Here is a 25,010-nt window from a genome sequence, read left to right as displayed (position 1 = left end):
GTGTTGGTCCCCTATTCAGGGCACCCTTTGAAATAGGCCCACATTACTTCTCTGGCTGCGCATCTTCACTTCCCCCCATTTCCCCTGCGCTCCTGCAAGCATTATAGCAGGGGTGGTAAGAGCATAATTTTCGGAGTCAGACACAGTGGGGTTGAATCCTGCTTCCCCACTTACTAAATGTGGCCTTAGACTATTCTAATTAACCTCTCTGATCACCTTTTCTAAAAACAAACAAACAAACAAAAAAACAGGGGAAATAAGTCCACTTTTCTGATGTGGTCGTTGAACAAGGTAAAAAATGCATGGGAAGCATTAGCACAGGCCCTGTCAGTATTGAAAGTGTTCATAAACCCATGATGATGGAGTTAGAGCCATCTCTCTCCCTAAGCTGATGTAAATCTTCCCACAAGGCCACCCTTAAGATGCACCCACCCCTCTGTGGGACCTTCCTGAGCAGGACTTGTAGAGCACGTGTGGGCAGGACCTACTTTTGATGTTCAGGACACATTGTCTTATTGCTTTCTTCTGTGGGTGAGTATGGACAGAGGAGAGGACCCCGCCTCAGCATCCCGCACTGTGGCCTCCTTCCCCATCAGGACTAATTATGACTTTTCACAAGTGTTCTTGGGAACACAGACCATGATGAAGAGGAGCTTGGGACTCAGTGTTGGTAGCATCACGGTTGTTCTTTGGAACTTGTTTAGAGTTCTTGTGTAGAGCCCTTCAGTCTCTGGCTCTGGCCGTTGGATGAGACCTGCTCCTAGGACACCTGAAGCCCAGTTTAATCAGTGGGCGGCAGAGGCAAGGAGCTCTCCAGAGGAGGGGGCAGCAGGTGCTTTGCTAAGCCTGAGCCTCCCCAGGGAGTTGGGGGTGGGGCGGGGGGTGGGGATGGTGGCAGAGCTCTGTATGTGGCCACAGGACCTTTGTGCAGCCTTCCAGATGTCTCACTCACCCTCATTACTCTGCACTGGGCCGTAAGATGCTTTTGTAGCCAGTAGGGCTTTCCTCCCAAGCATCATCCAACCCACAAAGATCCCTTTCATGCCCCTCGGATGCCTCCCCAGTTGCCAGGGGAGATTGAGAAGCTCAGTTGCCAGAACTGCAGATGGATGGGCTTGCCGTGGGATGGCTTCCAGGAGAGGGCCCTGAAGAGGGGCAGGCGATTCGTGGAGTGGAGCACGCTGCTCACCCCTCTCCCCTGTCTGAGTGTCTTTCAGGAGTCATGGCCGGTTTCAACATGGGGGGTGACCTCAGGGAGCCCGCGGCCAGCATCCCCCTGGGCTCCCTAGCAGCTGTTGGCATCTCGTAAGTAAGTTCCCCTGGTGGCAGTCAGCTGGAGACAAGGAGAGAAAACCCCAGGCAAAAGAGGGGATTGCCCCTTTTGTTCTGGGAGTGCCCCAACTGTGGCCAATCTATTTCATATTCCAATTCTCCTTTTAACACTCAGCCGGCTGGAAAATTCACGTCTGGTGGGTTCAGATGCTTGCCCTTTCAGACCCCCTGCCTGGGAATGCGGGAGGTGGAGGATGGATCCTTTCTTTCCTTTCTCCTTAGCCTCCTGCCCCTCTCCCTCCCCCACTTCCATTTTGAACTTGGGGATTTTTTTAACCATTGACTTGCCGGGATCCTTGGGAGGAACGTAAAGGTGGAGAGTTTTGCAATCAGACAGGTGGGCAGCTGCATGGCATAGAGCAATTTCCTGAGCTCCCTGAGCCTGCGTTTCCTTTCTTCTAAAATGGGGATGGTGGGAATACGCTGCCCCAGAGACTGTGGAGAGATACCTGCGTGCGTGAGGACCCGAGCAGGCCGCTGGCCTCCCGCGCTGGCCTCCCCTGCCTCCCCGAGGCTCTCAGGCTTCCTGGGTTTTAGTTCACACTGTGCCGCCCACACGAGCAGACTGAGTGGCCTTGGATCTGTTTCTGACCTTCCAGAGTCTTCTGTCTTACTCTCTGCACCACCGCCCTTCACTGGGGGCGACGCAAGAGGCACAGACAGGACGCTGACTTGAGAATTTAAAGGTGCCTGTATTATTTTAACCAGGATATTTAAAAAATATTGATATGTGTGTTTCGCAAATGCTGAATTTGCTCTTAGCTTAGGAGTGGGGCCGCTGCTTCCGGGGGCACCAGGCCGTCTTGTGCTAAATAGGGCCGTGTGTCGGGGGGAGAACGCAGGCCACAGAGCACAGATGGGCGTTCGGAAGGAAAGAGAAGAAAGAGGCCTGCCTCGTTTTGGGGTCAGAGCTGGGAGGTCCCGGGAGGGACCTTTGCCCCATCCTCTCACCACCCAGATGGGAATGAAGCCATGTGGCTTATTCGAGGTCACAGGGCGGCTAGGGGCAGAGGCAGGTCACGGCTGCCCTTCTCACACTTGGCCCGGCTCCCTGGCATCCAGGGCCCAGGGAACAGTGGGACTAAGAGGCCTGAAAGATCATCTCCATCTTTGGGGGTGCGGAGGGGGGCCTTGGGGTTGCGGGTCGGTCCTGCCTGAGTCCCAGCAAACCCAGAGGGGCCGCAGGGGCCCTGCTCCCCACTCCCAACACCTTCAGTGCCTTTCTCTCCTTTAACAAGTCAGGAAGAGCCAGAACAATGATACGTGTGGTGGCAAGAACTAGGCTGGAGGAGCAATAGTACTGACAGCCCCCCTCTGCCCCCCACACCAGCCGGGGAGCCTTCAGGGTGGCCTCCTCTCCCCGCCCCAGACAGGCCCCGACCTGGGGCTGAGCAGGTGGTGGGGCCGCAGCTCTGCTCCACTCTGGGGTTTTCTTGCAGGTGGTTTCTTTACCTGGTGTTCGTCCTCCTGCTGGGCGCCGCCTGCACCCGAGAGGCCCTTCGCTATGACTTCCTGATAGCGGAAAAGGTGGGTGAGCCCTCACTGCCCCTGGCTCTTTCCTTTGCTCCCACCTGCAAATGGCCACCTCCCCCTTGCAGCCCTGCCTGGGAATCCGGTGTCTTGGGCCTGGGACTGCAGTGGGGAGGGGGGCCGGCAGTAAAATCATGGAAGAGGGATGGGGGTTTCTTAGGGATCCCTGCAAATGGGTAGCAGCACCTGGCAAGGCTCCTGCCTGCAGAGGATGAGAGAAGAGGAAAGCAAGCATCTCTCCAGGTCAGAAATCAGGATGGAAATGCAGAATGCCATCAGTGAAGCCCTCAGTTCAAGCAGCCTCTCATTCCTGCTGCTGGCCTCACCCTCCACCATGAGCAGTGAAGGAGGCTGAGGGATGGAGAAGAGGCAGCAAAGTGGAGGGAGCTCGAGGAGGCTGGCACCAGGGTGAGGCCCACCCTGCCCTCTGTGGACCCGGACTCCCAGGGCTCTGGGCTGGGGTTGATCTGGCCGGGACATCTTTGTTTCTAGAACAGTACACCCAGCTAGAAGAAGATTAGCAAATTCCTCACATTCCACAGCTGCCCCTTCACTGCTGCAGGTCAGGTGACAGTCAAGGACACTCGTTTGGCACCTCTAGAACCTAGGAGAATAAGATTCCCAGCTGCTTTTCTGGAAATCTCCCAAAACCTCTACCTTCCCTTAAGTTCTTGGAGGAAAAGTGAACCTTGAGATTCCTGTCATTTATCAGAGAAATGTAGAAGGCTAGGAAAGGTTTCTTAGTTGAGTCTTGAGTGTTTCTGCTCCTATATTGGGAAGAAAGTACCATTTTCTCTTGGTGTGAGGCTTTGCAAAGCCACCTGGCAGATCTTCACGGAGGGCCGCTGCTTTGGGCGGCCTGGGGTAGGAAACTCTGAACTATCTTTTCAGAGCTACCTTCGGGCCTGCTTTCCACATTAGCACGGGTTCCTTTTAAGATACGTAGGCAACAGGGGCACCTGGGTGGCCTGGGTGGCTTGGCGGGTTAGGCACCTGCCTTCGGCTCAGGTCATGATCCCAGGTCCTTGGATGGAGTCCCGCATCTGGCTCCCTGCTCAGCGGGGCGTCTGCTTCTCCTTCTCTCCCCTGCTCGTGCTCTCTCTCTCTCATTCTCAAATAAATAAAACCTTAAAAAAAAAAAAAGATATGCAGACAACAATGTAAAGATGATCTATGTTTCCAGGGGTCTTGACTATGAAAGCAGGTTTCGAAAGGGGGCAAACTCAGGTAGTGAGAGCACTGTCATCCCCCTAACGGGGACCAAGGTCTTAGACTCGGGGAAGGAATGTGCAGCCCTCGTTCAGACTACATGCAAGCTTCCGTCTGCAGTTTCATCTCCCAGGGGCTTCTTTCTCTAATTGTGGAATGAAAAGCTTGGCTGCATCAGAGGAATTAAGGGCCTCAGGGAACAGCAGATCCTTGGACCGTGGGCATCTGCCAGCTACTGGCTGCTGTGTGCAACTCGCGGGGGGAGCCGGCTAGCCAGCCCTGCCTGCCTCTGAAGCCGCTTCCCTTCTGGCAGATTCCCTCACAGAGGTCCTTTTAACCATCGAGGCTCTGATCTGGATGGAGCAAGGCAAATTATCCCCCAGTCTGGGGCTCCTGGCTTCCCTCCTTGCCCTCCTCTCTCTCCTTTGCAGAGAGAACTAAGAACAGGTATGGAGTGGGGGGCAGGCAGCCTGTATCCAAGGAAGGCCGTGACAAGAGAGTAAAAACATCTCCATGGACAGACGGGAAAGCCTTTGTGGGTGGAAATTCCACCACTAATAATAGACACATGGACCGGGGGAAGCTTGTTTGGAATGCCACCTGTCCCAGGCGTTGAAACAGGTAGGCGGGCGCTTAGCCAGTTGGGGGGGCACCTGCTAAACCATGCCTGGCGACCACATGTGGGGATGACATCATGCACACCCCGGGGTGAGAGGTGGAAGGTTCGTTTTTTTGGAGAGCAGTAGCCTGTTTCCTAGAAGAGGCGGTGGTAAAGGCTGTAAAGACAGGCAAGAGCCTGTTTCTTGGTTCTCAATTGCCAACAGGGGCTGGCGCGGCAGCAGGTGTGCGGTGCGCGCGGCTGCCCCCCAGGCTCCCCCTGCAAAGGGGGCCACGCAGCAATCGCCCTCCCCAAAGCCTTGAACCTTGGGCTTTCCTCCTCTCTTGCTCTCTGGTGTCCCTCCTCGGGGTCCCCCGCTCGGCTGCATAGCAGGTGTGCACCGAGGCAGTGGGCTGGGCCTCGGTGCCCATGCAGGTTGGCAGGTACGCGTGCACAGTGTCCTCTGTGGCCCCACCCGGAGCACCCCCCTGGCGTGGTTTTAATAAACTGGACACCTCAGCTCCGGGTCTCAGCCGTGGCCTGGGTTCTGGGCCAGCCCATCTCTGGGCAGTCCTGGGCCCAGGGGAAGCACGGCCTCCGCGCTGTGTCGCCTTCTGGGGAGCCCCGGCCAGGCCTCCCTACAGTCCCCGTGGTGCTGGCTGTCACGAAGGCACGAAGGCCCCCGGGGCGCTGCTCTTGCTGCTGGGAACGCTTCTCTCAGGGCTGCCGGCTGCCCTGGATTCCTCTCCACTGACCTGCAGCTGGTCAGTTCAGCTGGGTCTTTTTGGGTTTGCTGCAGCTTCTCAGATCTATTTCTAATTTTTGGTTTCCCAGCCTACAGTTCCTCTAAGAAGTTTCTTTTTTTGCTTTATATCCCTGCTGCTGCACAGAAACTTTTGCCTGGCTCTTGGGCATCAGTCTCCATAGTGTTATGCTTTTTTTTTTTTTTAAGTCTTTTTTTTTTAAGATTTTATTTTTTTTAATTTTTATTTATTTATGATAGTCACAGAGAGAGAGAGAGAGAGAGAGAGAGAGAGACTGAGAGGCAGAGATATAGGCAGAGGGAGAAGCAGGCTCCATGCACCGGGAGCCCAACATGGGATTCGATCCCGGGTCTCCAGGATCGCGCCCTGGGCCAAAGGCAGGCGCCAAACTGCTGCGCCACCCAGGGATCCCTGTTATGCTTTTTTTGTGTGTGTGTTATGCTTTTTTTTTTTTTTTTAAGTAGGCTCCACGCCCAACGTGGGGCTTGAACTCACAACCTTGTGATCAAGAGTGGCGTGCTCTACCGACTGAGCCAACCAGCCACCCCGTAGTGTTAACGCTTTTTCGAAAGTCTTTAGTACATTGTGGTGGCTCTGAGGTAATCTGTGTAAAGCACAGTACTTGGTACACAGTAGGTGCTTATTACATTTTGACTCCCTGCACACTTCCTAATGGGGATAACCTTACAGGTAGGACGTATTTTTTTCCCTACAAATCCACTCTATTTAACTGGATAGGAAAAAAGAGAATCGATACCAATATTTTTTTTTCTAGATTTTATTTATTTGACAGAGAAGTGCACAAGCAGCGGGAGGGGCAGGCAGAGGGAGAGGGGGAAGCAGGCTCCCGAGGAGCAGGAATCCCGACGTGGGGCTCAATCCCAGGACCCCGGGATCATGATCCGAGCCGAGGGCAGATGCCTAACTGACTGAGCCACCCCGGAGCCCTGAGTCCATCCCGGTATTCTTCAGGTATAGAAAGAAGAATTTTGTAACAAGCAAGTATTAGCAGAGGTAAAACCAAATAGGTTAAATAACTGTTTTAGAAAAAACTTATATACGGTCCCAGGAAAAAAAAAAAGGTTATTAAACATCAGAAGACCAAGTACTTTAGGAAGCCTGGGGCTTGCCAACCAGCAAAATAAGAACAAACTAAGTAGGAAAAGTACCCCCAAACATCTTTGTTAAAAAGGAAGTATCCCACAGAGTAAACTCCAGTCGTTCTGAGATTTGACAGTCATGGTTTCACGCGTTCGAGAGGGACCGCCAGCGCCCACGGCCCAAGCTGTGCATGGAAGATGACAGTGGGCCGAGCCCACGGCTGGCGAAGGAGCCCAGCCAGCTGCTCAGCACCCACCCCCGGCCCGGCCCGGCTGTCTGTCCTCCGCTCTCTGCTCTCCACCACGGGCAGGAGCTGCCTCTCGGGAAGTGAAGCCAACCTTATTTGCTTCTGGAAATAAGTGAGAGAAAACTTGGCTGACAGTGGAGATATGGGTCATTTTGTGGAGGAGGAAGCTCGTGTCTGTGGAAATCTGATGTTGCGGAAGACGAGGGGACCGTGAGACAATTTGGGATCGTAGGAGTTGCAGGATGTACTCCTCACTGATGTCAAGGGGCCACAGGAAGTGGATGAAGCAGAGTGAGCACCTTGCAAGGGACTTTGAATATGATCCTTCAAGAGAAGGGGGCGGCCGGTGGTGGATAGGGGGGACTTCTCAACGGCCGAAGCTCTCTGATGGTCACCGGGGTAAAATACGGAAAGCAAGGAGGTGGAATTACAAGTTCCATCAGCAGTTACAGCAGAAAGAAATTAGCGTAGTTCACACCTCAGATAATTTTGGAAAGACGGAGAGCTTTTTTGGGGTGGCTCCAACAGGTGTATGACAGAGGAGTGCTTATTGTTTTTCCCTCTAAAGAATTGTCGACGCACATCTGATCAGATAAATGCTCACTTCCTCTCCCCTGGCAGTTTGCAAGCTCCCAGTTCCACCGGAAGTTCCATAGGAAGAGAGAAATGATTAAACTCTACAAGGGCTGGGAGCAAAGCTGTGCGGTTCGCTGTTGTGCCTATAAGGTCTCGCTCTGTGCCTAGCGCTGTGCCAGGTACATCACCTGGCCTCAGTGATTGCTCCCATGGGCGGATGGATGACAGCTGGGAAGGAAGACACCGGGTATATGTGGGAGAGGGAGAATGGAGGTTTTATAATTGATCCAGACCTGAGGACCAACCTTTCATTTATTTTTCAAAAAACTGACAAAATAATAGTTTTATGTAAAAGATTGTCGAGTGAGCAAACCAGTGTAAACACAGCAGACACACGGGGCAGAAACATAAACAAGTCACCATGTCTGGACAGTCCCCCCTCTGGCCCCCAGCCCAAAGGTTCTGCAAGGATCCCAGAGGGTGTTTGTGGGAAGGCTGGCCAAGATGGGTGTTACTGTACCACGGCCTCCTGGTGCCGGAGACTCTAGCTTCCTGGAGTCAGCCCCACACCAGGAGGAAACCAGCCTGGGCAGTTTCATTTCCAATCTGCGTAAACGGGCAGGCTTTCAATGAAAAAACATTTTTTTTTTCTAACACAAATATATATAACCTTTTGGATAAGAAGCAACAAAATTTCTGCAAGGAGATACCATGCCTGCATCTCCTAGAAAATTCTCTGAAGGGACGTGCAGTGGGTACAATGCACCCTGGCCAGTGATTCTCTACCCGGGCTGTGCATTGGACTTCGCCTGGAGGGTTTTTGAAAAGTCCACCATTATCTGTGCCCCACCCCACCCTGATAGAGCCAAACCCCCTGGAGTGGTCCTTAGGTGTAGCCCGAGTGGAGAACTACTAGTTACATTTTCTAAAAGCTTTTGATAAAATTTCACCGCAGGGTCTATGTATTTTATTTTTTATTTTTATTTTTTCTTTCTTTATTTTTTATGTATTTTTTAATGTAATCCCTACCCACAATGTAGGGCTCAAACTCATGACCCAAGATCGAGAGCCGCATATTCTACAACTGAATCAACCAGGCAGCCCAAGCCTATGTGTGTGTGTGTTTTTTTTTTTTTTTTAAGATTTTATTTATTTATTCATGAGAGACCCAGAGAGAGAGGCAGAGACACAGGCAGAGGGAGAAGCAGGCTCCATGAGGGGAGCCCGACGTGGGACTTGATCCCGGATCCTGGGATCACGCCCTGAGCTGAAGGCAGATGCTCAACTGCTGAGCCACCCAGGCGTCCCCAGGCCTGTGTGTTCTTGATCCAGGATGTGTTGGCCTGAGAAGACAGAAACAAAGGTTAGAGGTGGAGGACTGCATCCCAGAATCGATCCGGGGTTGATAACGGAACCAGTTTATCTAACAATTTTGTGGGGCATCCAGGGCATGAGTCGTGAAGCCTCGTGACTTCGTGGGCACTTGTGGAGACCGTCTGCCGGCCTGTTTGGCGCAGGGCGGGGGCAAGACGCATGAGGCCCAGGGGCTTCTGACAACCCCTGAGTGTAATGCGCTGCACACAGCTGGGAATCACAAGTGCCGTCCGAGCACAAGCAATCAGGTGATGAGAAACGTTAGATAATACGAATTTCTGCTAGTACTAAAATGATAAGAAGGGTGAGGGCAGAGTAGACACAGACGCTGGTGACAATGAAGAAAATAGACGAGGGACATTCACTGGGGAGAAGACGAGGTCATGCGTTTAGGGAAGAGCAATCCACATTGAAACGAAGGACGAGTTAGGCTGTGCAGTGGACCCGAGTCATGGCCATCAGGCCCCTGCATCCCTGGCCATGTGCGGGTTACCCCACCTATATATGATCTTGGGGGGAGCAAGCCCCATTTAAGATTACAGAAGCCCCAAGGACAGGCCTCTCTCTTGCCTGTCCTTTTGTGGCCCTGGTAGGACATGGGACCTCAGCTAGACCCATCAGATGCTACCCGAGTGTAAGAAATGAGGCAACGAGGAAGGGATGGGGGGAATTCATCTGCAGGGCGGCAGGGTGACAGTAGCATCCTGGCCAAACTGTCCCCTGTCCAGAGTCCCAGTTGCACCTCCAGGCTAGGGTCTTGCCTGTTTCCAAACCTGATCGTTCAGCTTCGTGATGATTCTGTGACCCTCTCCTATCCTGCAAATATATTCTTTTTAAATATAATACACTTCCAATCAGGAATCCTGGCTGGTGTCGTTTATGCCAGGACAGAGGTCTAGCCAGGAGCTAGTGTTCCATGTAGCTCGATGCCACTGACCCAGGGGCCGCTAAGGGAGGGGCATAAAAAGTGAGCGGACGGTCTTCGTCGTGAAGGATGTGGCAAAACCGTGCAGCGTAGGGCAAGCCAGGGCAAGGCCTGTGGTAGGTGGGCGAGGAGCACCAGAGCGCACAGTTCTGGCCGCTGTGCCTACGGTGGAGTGGAGAAGGGCACCTCGGTCATCAGAGCGAGTACAGAAGGGGGCTCGGGAGGGTGAGGAGGTTCCCCACCCACAGCCTGTGACCCAGCTGCGTGGCCAGCAGCACTGATCTTTGCGAGTCGACACCGCGCGGGACAACTGTGCCCTCTCCTTCTCTGCCGGTTAGTGACTCGTGGGCCACGTGGGTCACGGAGCGCGTTCATTCCTTCAGCGTCTGTAGCTCTGTGTTGGCCCCAAGGATCTCGGGTGAACAAGACAGGTGCTCTGCAGCAGCGAGGCCTCAGGGAGCACTAGAGGAGACTGCGTGCTGGGTGCTCCCCAGGCTCACACCAAGGCGCCCTGGGGAGCAGCCGGGGGAGGACCTGAAGCCCAACCTGGTGTAACAGGCACCAGGCAGATGGGAGCTCGGCGGCAGGCGGGGAGCGCGTGACCCAGACGAGCACCCAGATGTGGGGCGACAGAGGTCGGGGACCAGAGGCCTGAGGATGCCGGGTGCTGGGGAGCCCTTGGTGTCTCTGTGGTCCCGTCTGAGCTCAGAGAGGCCACTCTGCAGAGGCATGGGCGCAAGTCGGAGCGGGCGCGGCTTAGAGACCCGAGGCCCGTGGGCACTGTCGTCGGCCAGCGCCTCTGGGCATCGGCATCCATGGGGATCCTGTGGGAAATCCAAATTCTTGGGCGCTTCCCTAGACCTTCTTAATCAGAAACCCTGGCAGGGACCAGAAATCCGTATTTTAACAAGGCCTCTAGGTGAGTCAGGTGCACACTTGGTGGGAGGGTTGGAGAACCCCTGTAGTCGCTCTGTGTTGGTGGTGGTGTGCCAAACTGAGACAGTGGTGGTATGAAGGGGGGGGGGGCTGGGGATATCATGCACCTAGCCCAGAGGTGGAACCTAAGGGACTGACCATCCGCGGGGTGCAGATGGCTGAGCGCAGGCGAGCGGAAAGGGGCAAGCGAGTTCTGGCCGTGGGTAATGAAACCGCTTCCCCCACAGGTGTCCCTGGTGGGCTTCCTGTTCCTGCTGGGCTTATACATCTCATCCCTGGCCTCCTGTATGGGAGGACTCTACGGAGCCCCCCGGATCCTGCAGTGCATTGCCCAGGAGAAAGTGGTTCCTGCTCTGGCCTGTCTGGGGCAAGGGGTGAGTGACCATTTTTTGGAGAAATGTATGTTTTGCTGTGAACCTGATTATTGGCCAATAAATTGCTTAAGTCTCTCTGATTAGAGCCAGGGGTCAGGTTCTCCAGAGTGGGAGAGATGAGGTCATTCTCTCATCCCTGGCCTCTGGCCACCTTCAGTCAGGGCCAGGTGGACAAAGCATCTGTCCAGGTCACAGCCACCAGGACCCCTTAGCGCTGGGTGAGCTAACAGCCATAGTGGCATCTGGGGCCCTGAGGCAGCACGGAAAGAGACCGCCACACCCTTTAATAAAAACAAATTCAGAAAAAAAATTTTTTAAATTTTTTATTATTAAATTTTTAATTTCCATTATTAATTTTTTAAATTAATATTATTATTATTTTAAAAACATAGAATTAAAAAAAAAACAAATTCAGGAGTCTTTAAGTTCAGAATAGAAGAAAAAGAGTCTCTTGGTGAGGAGGAGAGTTGGACCTTGCAGCTCTCACTCTGCCCTTGAAATTCGCCTTCCTTGTGGGCTTGCCCTGTGATGATTTCCCACACTTTGGGCCTCTGGGCCTCCGTCAGTCCTCCTGGTCCAAGTTCTTACTGATACACAGTGCAGCTTGATTGAGTCACGGAATGACTGAACGAGACATTCCTCAAACTTAAGGGATGAGAAAAGAGACAGAGAACTCCACGTCCCAATAATGTGGTTTATGAGAGTTTGTTTCTTTTTCTCTCTCTTTTTTAAAGATTTTGTTTGACAGAGAGAGAGAGAGAGTGAGAGAGCATAAGCAAGAGGGAGGGGGAGAGGGAGGAGAAGCAGGCTCCCCACTGGGCAGGGAGCCCGACCTGGGTCTCGGTCCCAGCACCCTGGGATCATGACCTGAGCCAAAGGCAGACACTTAACCGACTGAGCCACGCAGGTGCCCCAGTAGAGTTCATTTCCATCTTGTTGGAGCACCACAGAGGCCCTCCCCCACCCCTTTCCCACCCCAGACCCTTCTCTGTTAGGGCCACTAGTCCTCCCTTACCATCCTCTATTTCTCACGCATCCACCAGCGTGGGCTGAGTAGGAGCTCTGGCTGTCGTGTCTGTACCTTCTGTGTGGTATATGCCTTTTCTTTAATTTCATGTATTTTTATGAGGTAGTATATACATGGAGCTCAAAACTAAGAATGACATAAATGGTGTACATCGACAAATTTTGCTTCTATCATGAGTCTTTTATTATCTCTTTCTTCGCTTGTACCCATGCCCTATCGGTAGCTGTTTTTATTAGTTTTTTTAATGAATCCTCCTCTGTATTTTTTTACACAAAGACAGTGTCCTAACACATTGTTCTATATCTTTTCTCCACTTAATATAGCTTGGAAATCATCTTTTCATACAGATGCTGAAATTTTTCCATTCTTTTTCCATCACGTGGGTATGCCATAGTTTATTTAACCTGTTCCTATAGATTGACCCTTGTGTGGCTTTCAGTAAACAGTGTTACAGGGAATAGTTTTGTGTGTGTACGTGTAATTACGTGCAGATATATTTGTAGGATAAAGTTTCATAAGTGAGTTTGCTGTGGCGAAGGGGAAATGCATTTTTAATTTTTTAAAAAGATTTTTAATTTAATTATTCATGATAGAGACACAGGCAGAGGGAGAAGCAGGCTCCATGCTGGGAGCCTGACCTGGGACTTGATCCTGGGATTCCAGGATTGCGCCCTGGGCCAAAGGCAGGCACCAAACTGAGCCACCCAGGGATCCCCTACATTTTTAATTTTGATGGATATTGCCAAAACATCTTTTGTAGGAGTCGTATCATTTTGTACTTCTACCAGCATGTAGAACAGTTCCTGCGTCCTGACAGCCAGCATCACTCTTAGACGCAGGCCAATACCAGGACTTTGTTCTGGTCCTTGGGATAAAGTTCATGAGAACAAGGGATTGTGCCCTCCTGGATCCCATGCCCCGCTTCTGGATGATCTAGGTGTGCTACACTGGATCATTTGCACTCTTGCCTAGAATTCTCTGCCCAGACGTTCCACAACCCACATCCAGAGGCTGCAAGGACCTCTTCCCTAGGCCTGTCCTTTCTAGGACCAAGGAATGGGCCACAGTCTGCATGTGGGCCTGAGCCCCCCATGGTATGGTCTGGAAAGGGTAGGAGGGGGGCTATGAGCTGGAGGCTATACACGGCCATCCTCCACTGAGGAACTCTGAGAGTGCAAGGATTCTTAACTTGAACTTGAACTTGGACTTCTCCACTGTCCTGAAGGTGTGTTTGCAAAGGAAGGAGAGAACACATTTGATTTAACGGTTTGTTAGCGTGGTTTGTAGTTGGAATATTTAGACATAGGGTGTATGGACCACTGTTTGCCCTGGGTACCACGTTCCCGGCAATCATAGTTCATTGTCAGATGTGAATTTTTGCCAGTTGTGTAGTGAGAAATGGCATCTCTGGATCCTCGTGATTTGTATTACTCTTATATGAATGAGGTTGGACATCGTTTCTTCTTAGTCATATATATGTATATATATACACATGTATATGTGTGTATTTTTAAATTTTTTTTAATTAAAAATTTTTTTCTGTAATTGTTGGTCTTTTTCTTCTCAGTTGCTAAAAGCTCTTCTCTGCTTAGAGAGGATAACTCCTTGTGATTTGTTTTACAAATATTTTCTATAGTTTGTCATTTGCCTTTTAACTTTGAAAAATTTTTCTCACCAAAGCTTCTTTACATATGATTACGTTTTATTAGCACATTTTCCTTTTTAATGGGAGGGAGAATAAACTTTAAACAAATTTTTGAGAAAAGGGCAACTGGGTGGCTCAGTCAGGTAAGCATCTGACTCTTGACCTCAGCTCAGGTCTTGATCTCAGGATCATGAGTTCAAGCCCTGCATTAAGCTCCACAACTGGGCATAAAAACTACTTAAAAAATATTTTTTTTTTGAAAAATATTCAGCATACAGAAAAGAACATGGAACCAATATGAACAGTTTAAAGAATAACTGAAGTGAAACTTCCGGCCCCCAGATGCCACCTTCCTCATGCCCTCTCCAGTCCGAGCCCTGTCCCCCGCCCTGTGGTAGCTGTAGCTACTGACCTGACTTCTGTGATCATAATTTCCTTGCTTTCTTTATAGCTCTACTCAGGAGTGGGCGAATTTTTCTGGAAAGAGCCAAAGAGTAAATACTTCAGGCTCTGCAGGCTCTGTGGTCTCTGTCATAACTAACTCTGCAATAATATCTCAAAAGTAGCCACAGACACACCTATTGGGATAGGTGTAGGCTATGTTCCAATTCAAACTGCTTTATGGACATTGAAATTTGAGTTTCATGTAATTTTTGTGTATCTTAAAATATTCCTCCTCTTTTGATTTTTTTTCCCCCAACTGTTTAAAAATGCAAAACCATTCTTAGCTCATGAGCATGTAGAAACAGATGGTGGCCAGATGGCCCAGGAGCCATAGTATGCTGACCCCTGGTCTGCTTCCTACATATGCATCTCTACACAGAATTGTTTAATTTTGCCTGTTTTTAAACTTCATATAAATGTGGCATGCCTCCTTCACTCAACATCATGAGATTCATCCACATTTTTGCTTTAGCAGCAGCTTGTTTATTACCATCCCTATATAGAGTTTCCTCATTTGCTAGAATTTATTTATCCATTCTGCTGTTGATGGACATTTGGGCTGTTTCTAATTTGGGACTGCTACAGACGGTACAACGAACATACACTGGGAGACAGGTTCACATGTAGAGGTCTTCCAGACTGTAGACCTGTTATTAGAATTGCTAAGCTATAAGGTATATATATTTCCACTTGCTAGATAACACCAAACTCTTTTTTCCAAAGTGCTCGTATTAATTCACACTCCTATCAGCAGTGGATAAGCGCTCCTGTCCCTCTATGTTTGTGCCAATGCTTGATATTATCATACTTTTAAATTCTTGCCAATCTGGTGGATGTTTAATGGAATCTCCCTATGGTTTTAATTTGCATTTCCTTGATTACTTAATGAGATTGGGTACCTTTCATATGTTGAATAGACATTCTTTTGCTCATTTTTTTTAGTGGGTTGTCTGTCTTCTTCTCATTATTATTATTTTTTTCTTCTTCTTCTCATTATTTTGTAAGGATTCTTTAACATTCGGGGTTACCCTTTGTCAGTTATATATGTGGCAAATATCTTTTCCCATTCTGTGGCTTGTTTTTTCATTCTTTATGATGCCATTTGGTGACAGACATTCATGTTTGACTATTATAACACTTCACAGCCTGCCCTTGTCAATGTCTTGGCCTGGATCATTAGCCTTTCCTTTTACTCCACACCCTCCTTTTAGGTTCTCTTCAGTTTCTAAGGATTTAGTTTATTCTTAGTAGATTTATTGTTAGAGTATGTTAAACAGCTGTAGTAGATCTACTGAAAAATGTAATCCTCAAAGTCAGTAAAAGTGTATTTTTACTTCTTATTTTTTTTCTCCCAGAGTTTTACTCTGAAGCTCTAGGGCAGGTGTTTCAGGTTAACAGAGGCTCTGAACCTTGGAGACTCAGGCTGATGACTGTTGTCTTCATCCTGTGACTTTAAAGGCTGCTCCCTATTCTGACCATCAGCTAGGGGGAATGCACCTGGAGGAACACATGTGGGAGGTTTACAGGTCAGGTCTGGATATGGCTTATGTGTCTGCCCCTCCTCTTGCAGACTGTTGGCTGTAAAGGAGGTGGGAGCAGTGGTTAGATGCTGTACATATTCTAAGGGTAAAGCTGACAGTATTTGCTAATGGAGAATGAGAGAATGAGAAAAGGCATCAAGAATTTTGCTTGACTGAGCAGCCAGAAGGATGGAATTGCTGTTTTCTGAGACAGAGACTATAGAAGGAGTAGATCTGTTGGGTGGGAGATTGGGGGTGAGCAGTTTGGTTTGAGATCTATGAGATCCTATTAGACATCAATGAAAAATGTTGAGTAGACAGTTGAATATTTAGGTCTGGATTTCAGGGGAACATTTCAGGCTGGAGATTCAAATGTGGGAGTTAAAAACATAAACCTGGTGTTTAAAGTCAGAAGCCTGGATTGAGATCACCAAGGATGGAAATCGAGGTAGAGAAGAGAAAGAGCCCAACGATGGAGCCCTGGGCTACATTTTTTTTTTTTTAAGAGAGAAAGAGTGTACGCATGAGCATGGGAGTGTAGGTGGTTAGGTGGTGGGGGGAGGCCAAAGGGAGAGGCAGAGAATCCTCAGCAGGCTCCATGACCTGAGACACTGAGATCATTACCTGAGCTAAAATCAAGAGTTGGATGCTTAACCCTGCCCTGGGCTACTTTTTTTTTTTTTTTAAGATTTTATTTATTTATTTGAGAGAGAAAGAGAATGAGTGGGGAGCGGCAGAGGAACACATGTGGGAGGTGAGTGGGGAGCCTGACACAGGGCTTGATCCCAGGACCCCAAGATCGTGACCTGAGCCGAAGGTAGACACTTGACCAACTAAGCCACCCAGGTGCCCCCTGGGCTACTATAAATGTAGATTTCAGAGATGTGGAGAGCCAGCCCTGAGAACTAAGAGGGAGCGGATAATGGGGAGCGAGGCAAATCAGGAGAAGCTAGGCAAAGAAAGTCTTTCAAAGATCAGGGAGTGATCAGCTGGGTCAAATGTAATTCTTAGGTCAAGGAAGATGAGGACGGAGAAGTGACTACTGCTTTGGGTCCAAGAACCATGTCAGTGACGTGATGAGTAGTTTCTGTGGAGTGACAGATTCCATGGGGTTAGCACGTATCTTCCACTGTTATTGTCCCACAGGTCCCCACCCCCACCTCCACTAATAACAGACGTATATAAGCGCTCATGTGTGAGAGCGTGCAGGTTTAGTTTCACGATTTCCCTGCCGCCAGTGATTCTATTGCATCTTCCAAGGTCTCCCATCCCCTTCAAGTCATTTCCCCCCATTATAACCTGGGAACTTTGCACCGCTCTGATTTCCAAGACTGATGCTAAAACCCATGAAGGACAAAAGGAGAAATATTTGGGAAGTCCAAGTTCTATATGCTAATTCCCCATATTAGTAGTTATGAAAACAGCCAATATCCACTGTTGGGAGCCAACTGTGTGTCAGTGCTGTGTCAAGCATTTTATGTGCATTAGCTCTGATCTCACAATAACCCCAGGAGTTGAGTATTATTATCCCAATTTGTTAACTGATCTGTAGAATCATAGTAGAAGTAGTAGAAGTGGTTGTGCCACTATCATATAATGTGATTTTCTTCTGAAATTTCATAGTCTTGCATGTTATTTTTGTTTCTGCAGAAAGGGCCAAATAAAACACCCATAGCTGCCATCTTCCTGACAAGCTTAGTGACCATGGCCTTTGTCCTTGTGGGCCAGGTGAATGTGCTAGCCCCCATCGTCACCATCAACTTCATGCTGACGTATATTGCAGTGGACTACTCCTACTTCTCCCTGTCCATGGCTCCCTGCAGCCTTCGCCACGTACCTGAGTCAGTGCACAGGGAGGGCACGGGGGCTCTCCACTGCTCTGAGCACCTGCTCTTGGAGAAGGCTCCCAGCTATGGCTCTGAGGGCACTGTCCGAAGCCTCCCTGAGGGCACTCTACTAGAATTCACCAAAGACATGGATCAGCTCCTCCAGCTAACCAGGAAGCTTGAGAATAGCCAGCCCAGGCACGGAGACAGTGATGGGACCCCAGAAAGTAAGAAGGAGAAACACAAGAAGGCCACCAAGCAAACCCTACAAGATAGCTTCCTTTTGGACCTCAAGTCCCCAGCTTCCTTCCCTCCTGAGGGCTCTGACAGGTTGCCTACTACCTCCGGGGAGGGACAGGAGGCCTACTGGAACAAGCAGAGTGCCAGGAGTGAAGGGGTTCAGCCTGAAGGAGCATGTGGTGAACAACTCATCTCTGAGCCAAGGGACCAGCCTGGCCCAACTGGAGAAGGTGAGTGCCTTGGAATCACATTAGGGCCTCCTTATTTGGGATAACCTCACCTACTTGGTTATCACAATCCCCTTTCATGACCTTAGTCAGTTCACTTGATAGCTGGGTTTAAAATCCTTTTCAGTTTTGCGTGATATTTATTTTTTAACGTTATATTCAAATATCAGCTGAATTTTTAATTCTACTCTGTTACAGTTGATTTCAAATAGAAATTTCTGTCTATCCTTGTATGGTAGAGCTGGGAGCCATGGTTAATAATTGAACAATTATTTCATTTTTACTCAAAAATCAGCTGAGAGGGATCCCTGGGTGGCGCAGCGGTTTGGCGCCTGCCTTTGGCCCAGGGCGCGATCCTGGAGACCTGGGATCGAATCCCACGTCGGGCTCCCGGTGCATGGAGCCTGCTTCTCCCTCTGCCTGTGTCTCTGCGCCTCTCTCTCTCTCTCTCTGTGGCTATCATAAATGAATAAAAAATTAAAAAAAAATCAGCTGAGATATAATATCAATACAAATGAGACTAATTTTTCCTTTCAGGAGAAGTGGAAATGTAACAAACTGTCTGCCTTAGTAGGTTTTGTCTGTGGAAGATGAATTTCCCAAACCAGGCAAGAAAGGATAGAGAAAAAAATAGCCAAAGGAACACAGCTTTGCTTTGCTTTCTGAGATCTACAAACATGGAGACACAGAGAAAGACTCTCAAAGAGAGGCTTACAGGGTATGAGAAATTCTGAGAGAAAGAAAGAATTCATAATTTTGAGTCTTCCTCATTCCAGATGCTTTACATATGTTATTTCATGTAATATAATAGATATTATATTTTTCAACTTTACAAGTGAAGACCCTGAGGCCCATTGGGGTCACAGAGAAGTCTCAGAGCTCATACTTTGTACAGCAGATGTCATACCCAGGTCCACCTTTATGTGAAGCCCATTACATACCCTGCCCCTTGAGCTCTGTGTAGACAAGTGTGAGCAAAGAGGAGGAGACAGAGGGACACAGAAAGAGATGTCTAAAAACAAAAACTTTACATTCTCCCATACACTTGCTTTTCCTTCTTCATCTCCAGATTGGTGGAAGGTTTTTTGGTTTTTTTTTTAAATTTTATTTTTTAATAAGTTTATTTTTTATTGGTGTTCAATTTGCCAACATATAGAATAACACCCAGTGCTCATCCCGTCAAGTGCCCCCCTCAGTGCCCGTCACCAGTCACCCCCACCCTCCGCCCACCTCCCCTTCAAATTGGTGGGAGGTTTTTAATGATAGGAGCATTATCAAAATTTTAAGAATTATTTTATTTTTATCAAAGTAATCATACAATTTTAATAAGCCAGGTGGAATGAAAAGTAACATAATCGGGGAGCTTGGATGATTGTCTGATTTTGGCTCAGCTCATGATGTCAGGGTTGTGGGATCAAGCTCCACAATGAGCTCTGTGCTCTCCTGGAGTCTGCTTGAGATTCTCTCTGTCCCTCTCCCTCAGTCCCTCTCTCTGCTTGCATGGCCACGCACATTCTTTCTTTCTCTCTCTCAAATAAATAAGTCTTTTTTAAAAAAATAACATAATCAGAAATAGTAGTCCCTGCTCTTCTATACCATCCTTTGTACCCTTCTCTGTTCCCTAGTCCCACTCCTAGAAAATCCCACTTTCAACCAAAAAGTTACTGCTTCTGTCACATTCATGTTACTAAATAATATATTTGTATTTCTACTTCTTGATGTGTCAGTTTCAGATATCATCTTTTGACTTCCTACTATGGTAAGTGAAGCTTTAATTCATTTATGCCACTCTGATTTCTCATCGAATGTCCCAGTGTACTTATATCACAGTTTTTGATCAATTTAATAGCTAGCATTTCTATTACCATGATTAAGTAAATATTGCCTAACTCTGAGCCATATATTATACTGTGATTATATTTTCTTTTTTGTTCAACCTTCTTTGTTTCCTGGAGTTAATAGTTGCCTTGTTCTTTATTTGCTTGGTTTTCTGTCATCATTTTTCTCTAAATGCTTGGGCAGATATATCAAATGCTTAATGTTATTTTCCAAATGCTTGAATTCTTCAGAAATCAAACATATTCATTTCTTTTTTTCCTTTGTCCTATGGCTGTCACCCTGTTCCAGTCTAGACTATCTGTTCTCTAAGCCTGCTACAAAGGAATTATCTTGGAATTTCGCTCTTCTTCTATGTCAGATCCAGGGAACAAGAGATTTTTTTGAATACAATATTGTACCAGATTTTTGCCTTTTTTTTTTTTTCTGACTCAGCATTGAATGATCTCCCTATGTTTGAAGAATTACCAGTGTTATAAGTCTTGGTGAGAGGCAAAGCAAGTATTTCACACTCAAAACTGAAGATGTCAGATAACTCACTTTTCCAACCTCTCCTACAGCTAAGAGTTCCAGGAGGGGGGCAAGGCTCTGCTAATCAGATGAGCCCCCTTACATCTGGAATTGGGAATGGAAACCTGAATAATGGGAACTTCAAGGAACTCTCTAAAAGCCTGATGGTAGCTGCAGATGACTGCATACCTGGCTCCAGTGTCTAGGGCTTTCAGAATCAGTGGGCAACTTCAGTGTCTGTACCTTGGTGACTGTCATAGTAGTGTCTCTCCTAGACTGCTCTGACATATAATTTTGAGTGATTTTGAGATTATCAAAATCAAAATCAATCAATCAATTTTGAGAAATATGATTTCTGGCTATAGAGCCCTGAACTTACTTTGCCAGCCTTTCCAGCAATTCTCAGGGGGAAGGCTAGTAAATATGTTTTTACCTGATTATTTTGCTGCTTCGTATGAAATTGTGTGGGTTTTTTCCAAAGGAAGAAGGAGAGACTGGATAGCAACAATCAGTTTGTGTCACAATTGTCATGGTTTTAATTTCTAAGAGGTTTTGGTTTAACTCAATTTGTCCTTATGCTATATTTTAAAGAGATTTATTTATTTGAGAGAGAGAGAGAAAGCATGAGTGGGGGGGAGGTGGAGAGAATCTCCAACAGATTCCCCAGTGTGTGGAGCCCAATGTGAGGCTCACTCCCAGGACCCTGAGATCATGACCTGAGCCAAAATCAAGAGTCAGATGCTTAACTGACTGAGCCACCAGTGCCCCATCCCAACCTTTTAAAAAATTGGAACATCATCTCGTTCTTGTTTTGTGGGCACAATGGCTTATATTATCACTCTAGTGATATTACTTATTCACCCTTTAGTCTTTTTATGCTCTCTTTATTGACCTGTGTTCTCTAGATCCTTTTTTCTTTGACTTGGCCTTTCTCTCTCTCTCTTATACAAGAAGCTTTACTAAAATGTCTGTTGATTTTTACGTTTCTTTTCCTACTCGGAAGTGAAGTACTAAAAAGCTGTTTGGAAGACATGCATACTGGACAAGACTTGTTGTTTGGGGCACCTCACTATAGAATGATTAGGAAGTAAGCTAGCTTTTTTCACAGGAGGACCCCAAAATGTGACTATCTAGAAGTTTCCTCTGGACTCTTTATTTCTTCCAGAGAAGAGTGCCTATTTATTTTTTTTAAGATTTTTTATTTTATTTATTCATGAGAGACACATAGAGAGAGAAAGAGAGAGAGAGAGAGAGAGAGAGAGGCAGAGACACAGGCAGAGGGAGAAGCAGGCTCCATGCAGGGAGCCTGACGGTGGGACTCGATCCTGGGTCTCAAGGACCAGGCCCTGGGCTGAAGGCAGGTGCTAAACCGCTGAGCCACCCGGGCTGCCCAAGAAGAATGCTTTAATCTCCTGTCTCACCCAGATGGCTGCTTGCATTCAGGGAGCAGGGGAAAGTAGGGGAGTTAAGAGTGTCTTACTGTTTAAGAACAGACTAATTTAATTCCCTAGTTTCTAGCTCTGTTCACCCAATCTTTGCTGTGCCTGGTGTCCCAAGTCCAGGCACTCACAGGTTTGATTTCTTGAGAGGAAAGGGGTCAGACAAAGAAGGAGTTGTTACTTAGCTGTGTGGGCAGAAGAAAGGAACCTGGTGTCCAGCTGCTTCAGATACAGTCTTGCAACCAGTCCTCTGTACCTTACTGTGTCCCAGGGACATGGCACGGCCTGGTCTTCACCTTTGCTGGCGTCTACCAGTGTGCATGGCACTGCTCCTTGCCAGTACCCTCTCTGTAGGCCCTAGAGTTCATCCTCTCCTGCTCTGCTCACTCTGTTACCATTCCTCTGTCACTTTTCCATCTTCCAAGTCTTGCTTTTATCTTTTCTTTATCATTCTCCTTGCATTTGTGAGTTTATACCTATTTAATTCCTTTTCCGTCTTCTCAGTGGGTTTTTAGGAGAGACGTGGTCAGTTTCATCGAGGAAGCATCTGCTGCCCAGTTGCCCAATCATAGAAATGTCATAGCTGTTGACCACTCCCTCTCTTCTACCCTCACGGCCTGTGCCTTAGTGCAGACCCTTCCCATCCAGTACCCAGGCTCTTGCTAAGTCTACAAACCAGGCTCCTGCCTCCAGGTCCTCCCACAGCTTGTTTCTTCTTCTCATTGTCCATTGAATTATCTTCCTAAAATGAAACCCTCATCATGTGTCTCTTACTTAAAAACCTTCAGCAGAATCTAATCGAATCCACTGAAAGTCCAAGATCCTTTGTGTGATTTGCAGAGTTCTTTACAACCCTGCCCTGTACTACCTTTTTGGCCATTTTTCTCATGACAGCCCATACTCTGTATTTCATTACACCTAGATGAGTGCTCTAAACACATCTTTTTCTTTATTCCTTCCTGCCTGTGCATATGCTGTTCCATCTTCACAGTTGCTTCACCTCCTGCTTGTCCATCTAGAACAACTCCAACTTATAGTTTAAAATCCATCGAACTTTTTGTACCCATTTACACCCCCTCTGAGAAGGCTTTCCTGATTTCCTCTCCTAGCAAGCATAACATTTGATCCATGCTAGTAGTATGAAGAATTAGCACATTGTTTTATACATTTAGATCAAATTTGTTTACACATTTGTCTTCAGGCCTATTTGTCTGTCTGTCTTAAGGAAAAGAAATAATTAGTTTTATTCCTTTACCTCTAGACTGTGAGCTTCCTTTGGTCACAAGCCATGTCTTTCCACCTGATATTTATCACAGTATTACAGTACAAAGCATGCAACAAGCACCCCATAAGGCTGAATTGATGCACAAGTGAGAAAATAGTAGCTTAAAAAAATGAAACACTGATCAATAAAGTAGGATAGAAACAGTTACACTATTATAAGAACCCAATCTGGGATCCCTGGGTGGCTCAGCGGTTTAGTGCCTGCCTTTGGCCCAGGGCATGATCCTGGGGTCCTGGGATCGAGTCCCGTGCCAGGCTCCCTGCATGGAGCCTGCTTCTCCCTCTGCTTGTGTCTCTGTCTCTCTCTCTCTCTCTCTCTCTCTTTCTCTTTCATGAATAAGTAAATAAATATATTTTTAAAAAAGAACCTAATCTGCGACAGACCAGATGTCATACAATAATAAGAATCAAATCACTATTAAGTAAACATTGTTGAAATTAAATGGATCAAAAGGATTAACTTGGGCTGTATTTTATACCTTATATAGCCATAAATTCCTTATTTATAACAGCTGTGCAAGAGAGATATTTCTGACTATTGAAGACATCATCAAAGACAAAAAGGATCTGATTAAATAGAAATAAAAAACATTTGTACAACACAGTGTCACAGAAGGAAACAATTATTCTGACAAGCACAGCTGATAAAAGCATACCTTCCAGTGCATATTATTTTTAAAAATAGGAAGGTCAAAATCCAGATTCTACTAAAGAGAAGTGTGCAGATGAATATACAATTTACATCTGAAAAATCAATGCCCAGACTCTTTCATTGTTCATTCAACAAACTTTTATTGTTAAGTGTTAAATATTGTTGGTAGTTAAAAATAGCCAGTATTTTTCGAGCATGTCCCATGTTTTTGGCACTGAGATAAGCACTTAACAGATTATCTCATCTAAGTTCAGAGTTAGGCATTGTTATTATCTCCTTACAGAGGCTAAGAGAAGTTAAACATTTGCTCAGAATATGAGACAGTTAGAATTTGAACCCAGGTCCTTTTCACTTTAGAATCTGTGCTCTTGGGATCCCTGGGTGGCGCAGCGGTTTGGCGCCTGCCTTTGGCCCAGGGCGCGATCCTGGAGACCCGGGATCGAATCCCACGTCGGGCTCCCGGTGCATGGAGCCTGCTTCTCCCTCTGCCTGTGTCTCTGCGCCTCTCTCTCTCTCTCTCTCTCTCTCTCTCTGTGTAACTATCATAAAAAAAAAAAAAAAAAAAGAGTTGCATGCTGACTCTCATTTGAAAAAAAAGAATCTGTGCTCTGAACCACTACAAGAAATGTATGCTGCTTGCTGTTAGTATTTGTTATAAACTAGGCCATCGTATTAATTCAAAGAACACAGATTAAGCTACCTTTAAAATATCATTGCCCATCTATTAAGCTATCGAAAATTTAAGTGAAAAATAGTAGATCTGTGGTAATCAGGTTTATGTACACATGCTGGAAGCACTCCAGTGAATTCATTCTTTCTAGATCTGTCGATTAAAGTTTTTCATTAAATTTGGGAGCCATTATTTCTGCAAATATTTTTTCTGCTCTTCTTTTTCTTTCATATCTCTATGGGACTCTCACTACACATTAATTGATATACTTTACATTGTCCTCCAGGGCTCTGTTTCTTTTTCTTCCATTTTTTTTCTCTCTGTTCTTCTGCTTGGATAATTTCTACTGATCTATCTTCAAGTTCACTGGTACTTTCTTCTGCTGTCTCAAATCTGCTGTTGAGCCCATATAGTAAAGCTTTTGTTTATGTTATTGTACTTGCTAACTGTAGAATTTTCATTTGCTTTTTTTAGATTTATTTATTTATTTGAGAGAGAGAGTGTGCATATGTGCATGTGGGAGTGGGAAGTGGGACAGAAAGGGAGGGAGAGGGACAAGCAGGCTCCCTGGATTCTGACTTGGGGCTTGATCTCATGACCCTGAGACCATGACCTGAGCCAAAATTAAGAGTCTGATGCTTAGCTGGCTGAGCCCCCCAGGTGCCCCTCATTTTCATTGTAATGTTTATGTGTCTCTGTTGATATCCTCTATTTTGAAAGTCCT

The 25,010-nt window shown here is 47.1% G+C and overlaps 1 protein-coding gene across 1 annotated transcript in view; it reads left to right on the top strand.

Annotated features, from left to right (window-relative positions):
* The window catches only part of SLC12A8 (solute carrier family 12 member 8), a 131,613-nt gene that overhangs the window by 91,590 nt on the left and 15,013 nt on the right, over positions 1-25,010 (top strand). The window contains exons 7-10 of the mRNA XM_038583067.1: positions 1,218-1,305; positions 2,772-2,859; positions 10,820-10,966; positions 17,253-17,898. Coding sequence (XP_038438995.1) covers positions 1,218-1,305; positions 2,772-2,859; positions 10,820-10,966; positions 17,253-17,898 — 969 coding nt within the window. The remainder of the gene's footprint in view (positions 1-1,217; positions 1,306-2,771; positions 2,860-10,819; positions 10,967-17,252; positions 17,899-25,010) is intronic.

The sequence above is a fragment of the Canis lupus genome, chromosome 33 (genome assembly GCF_011100685.1).
Source record: "Canis lupus familiaris isolate Mischka breed German Shepherd chromosome 33, alternate assembly UU_Cfam_GSD_1.0, whole genome shotgun sequence".
NCBI classification, from domain to species: domain Eukaryota; kingdom Metazoa; phylum Chordata; class Mammalia; order Carnivora; family Canidae; genus Canis; species Canis lupus.
The sequence above is the reverse complement of the archived record's forward strand: the minus strand, read 5'-3'. Positions and strand labels throughout refer to the sequence as shown.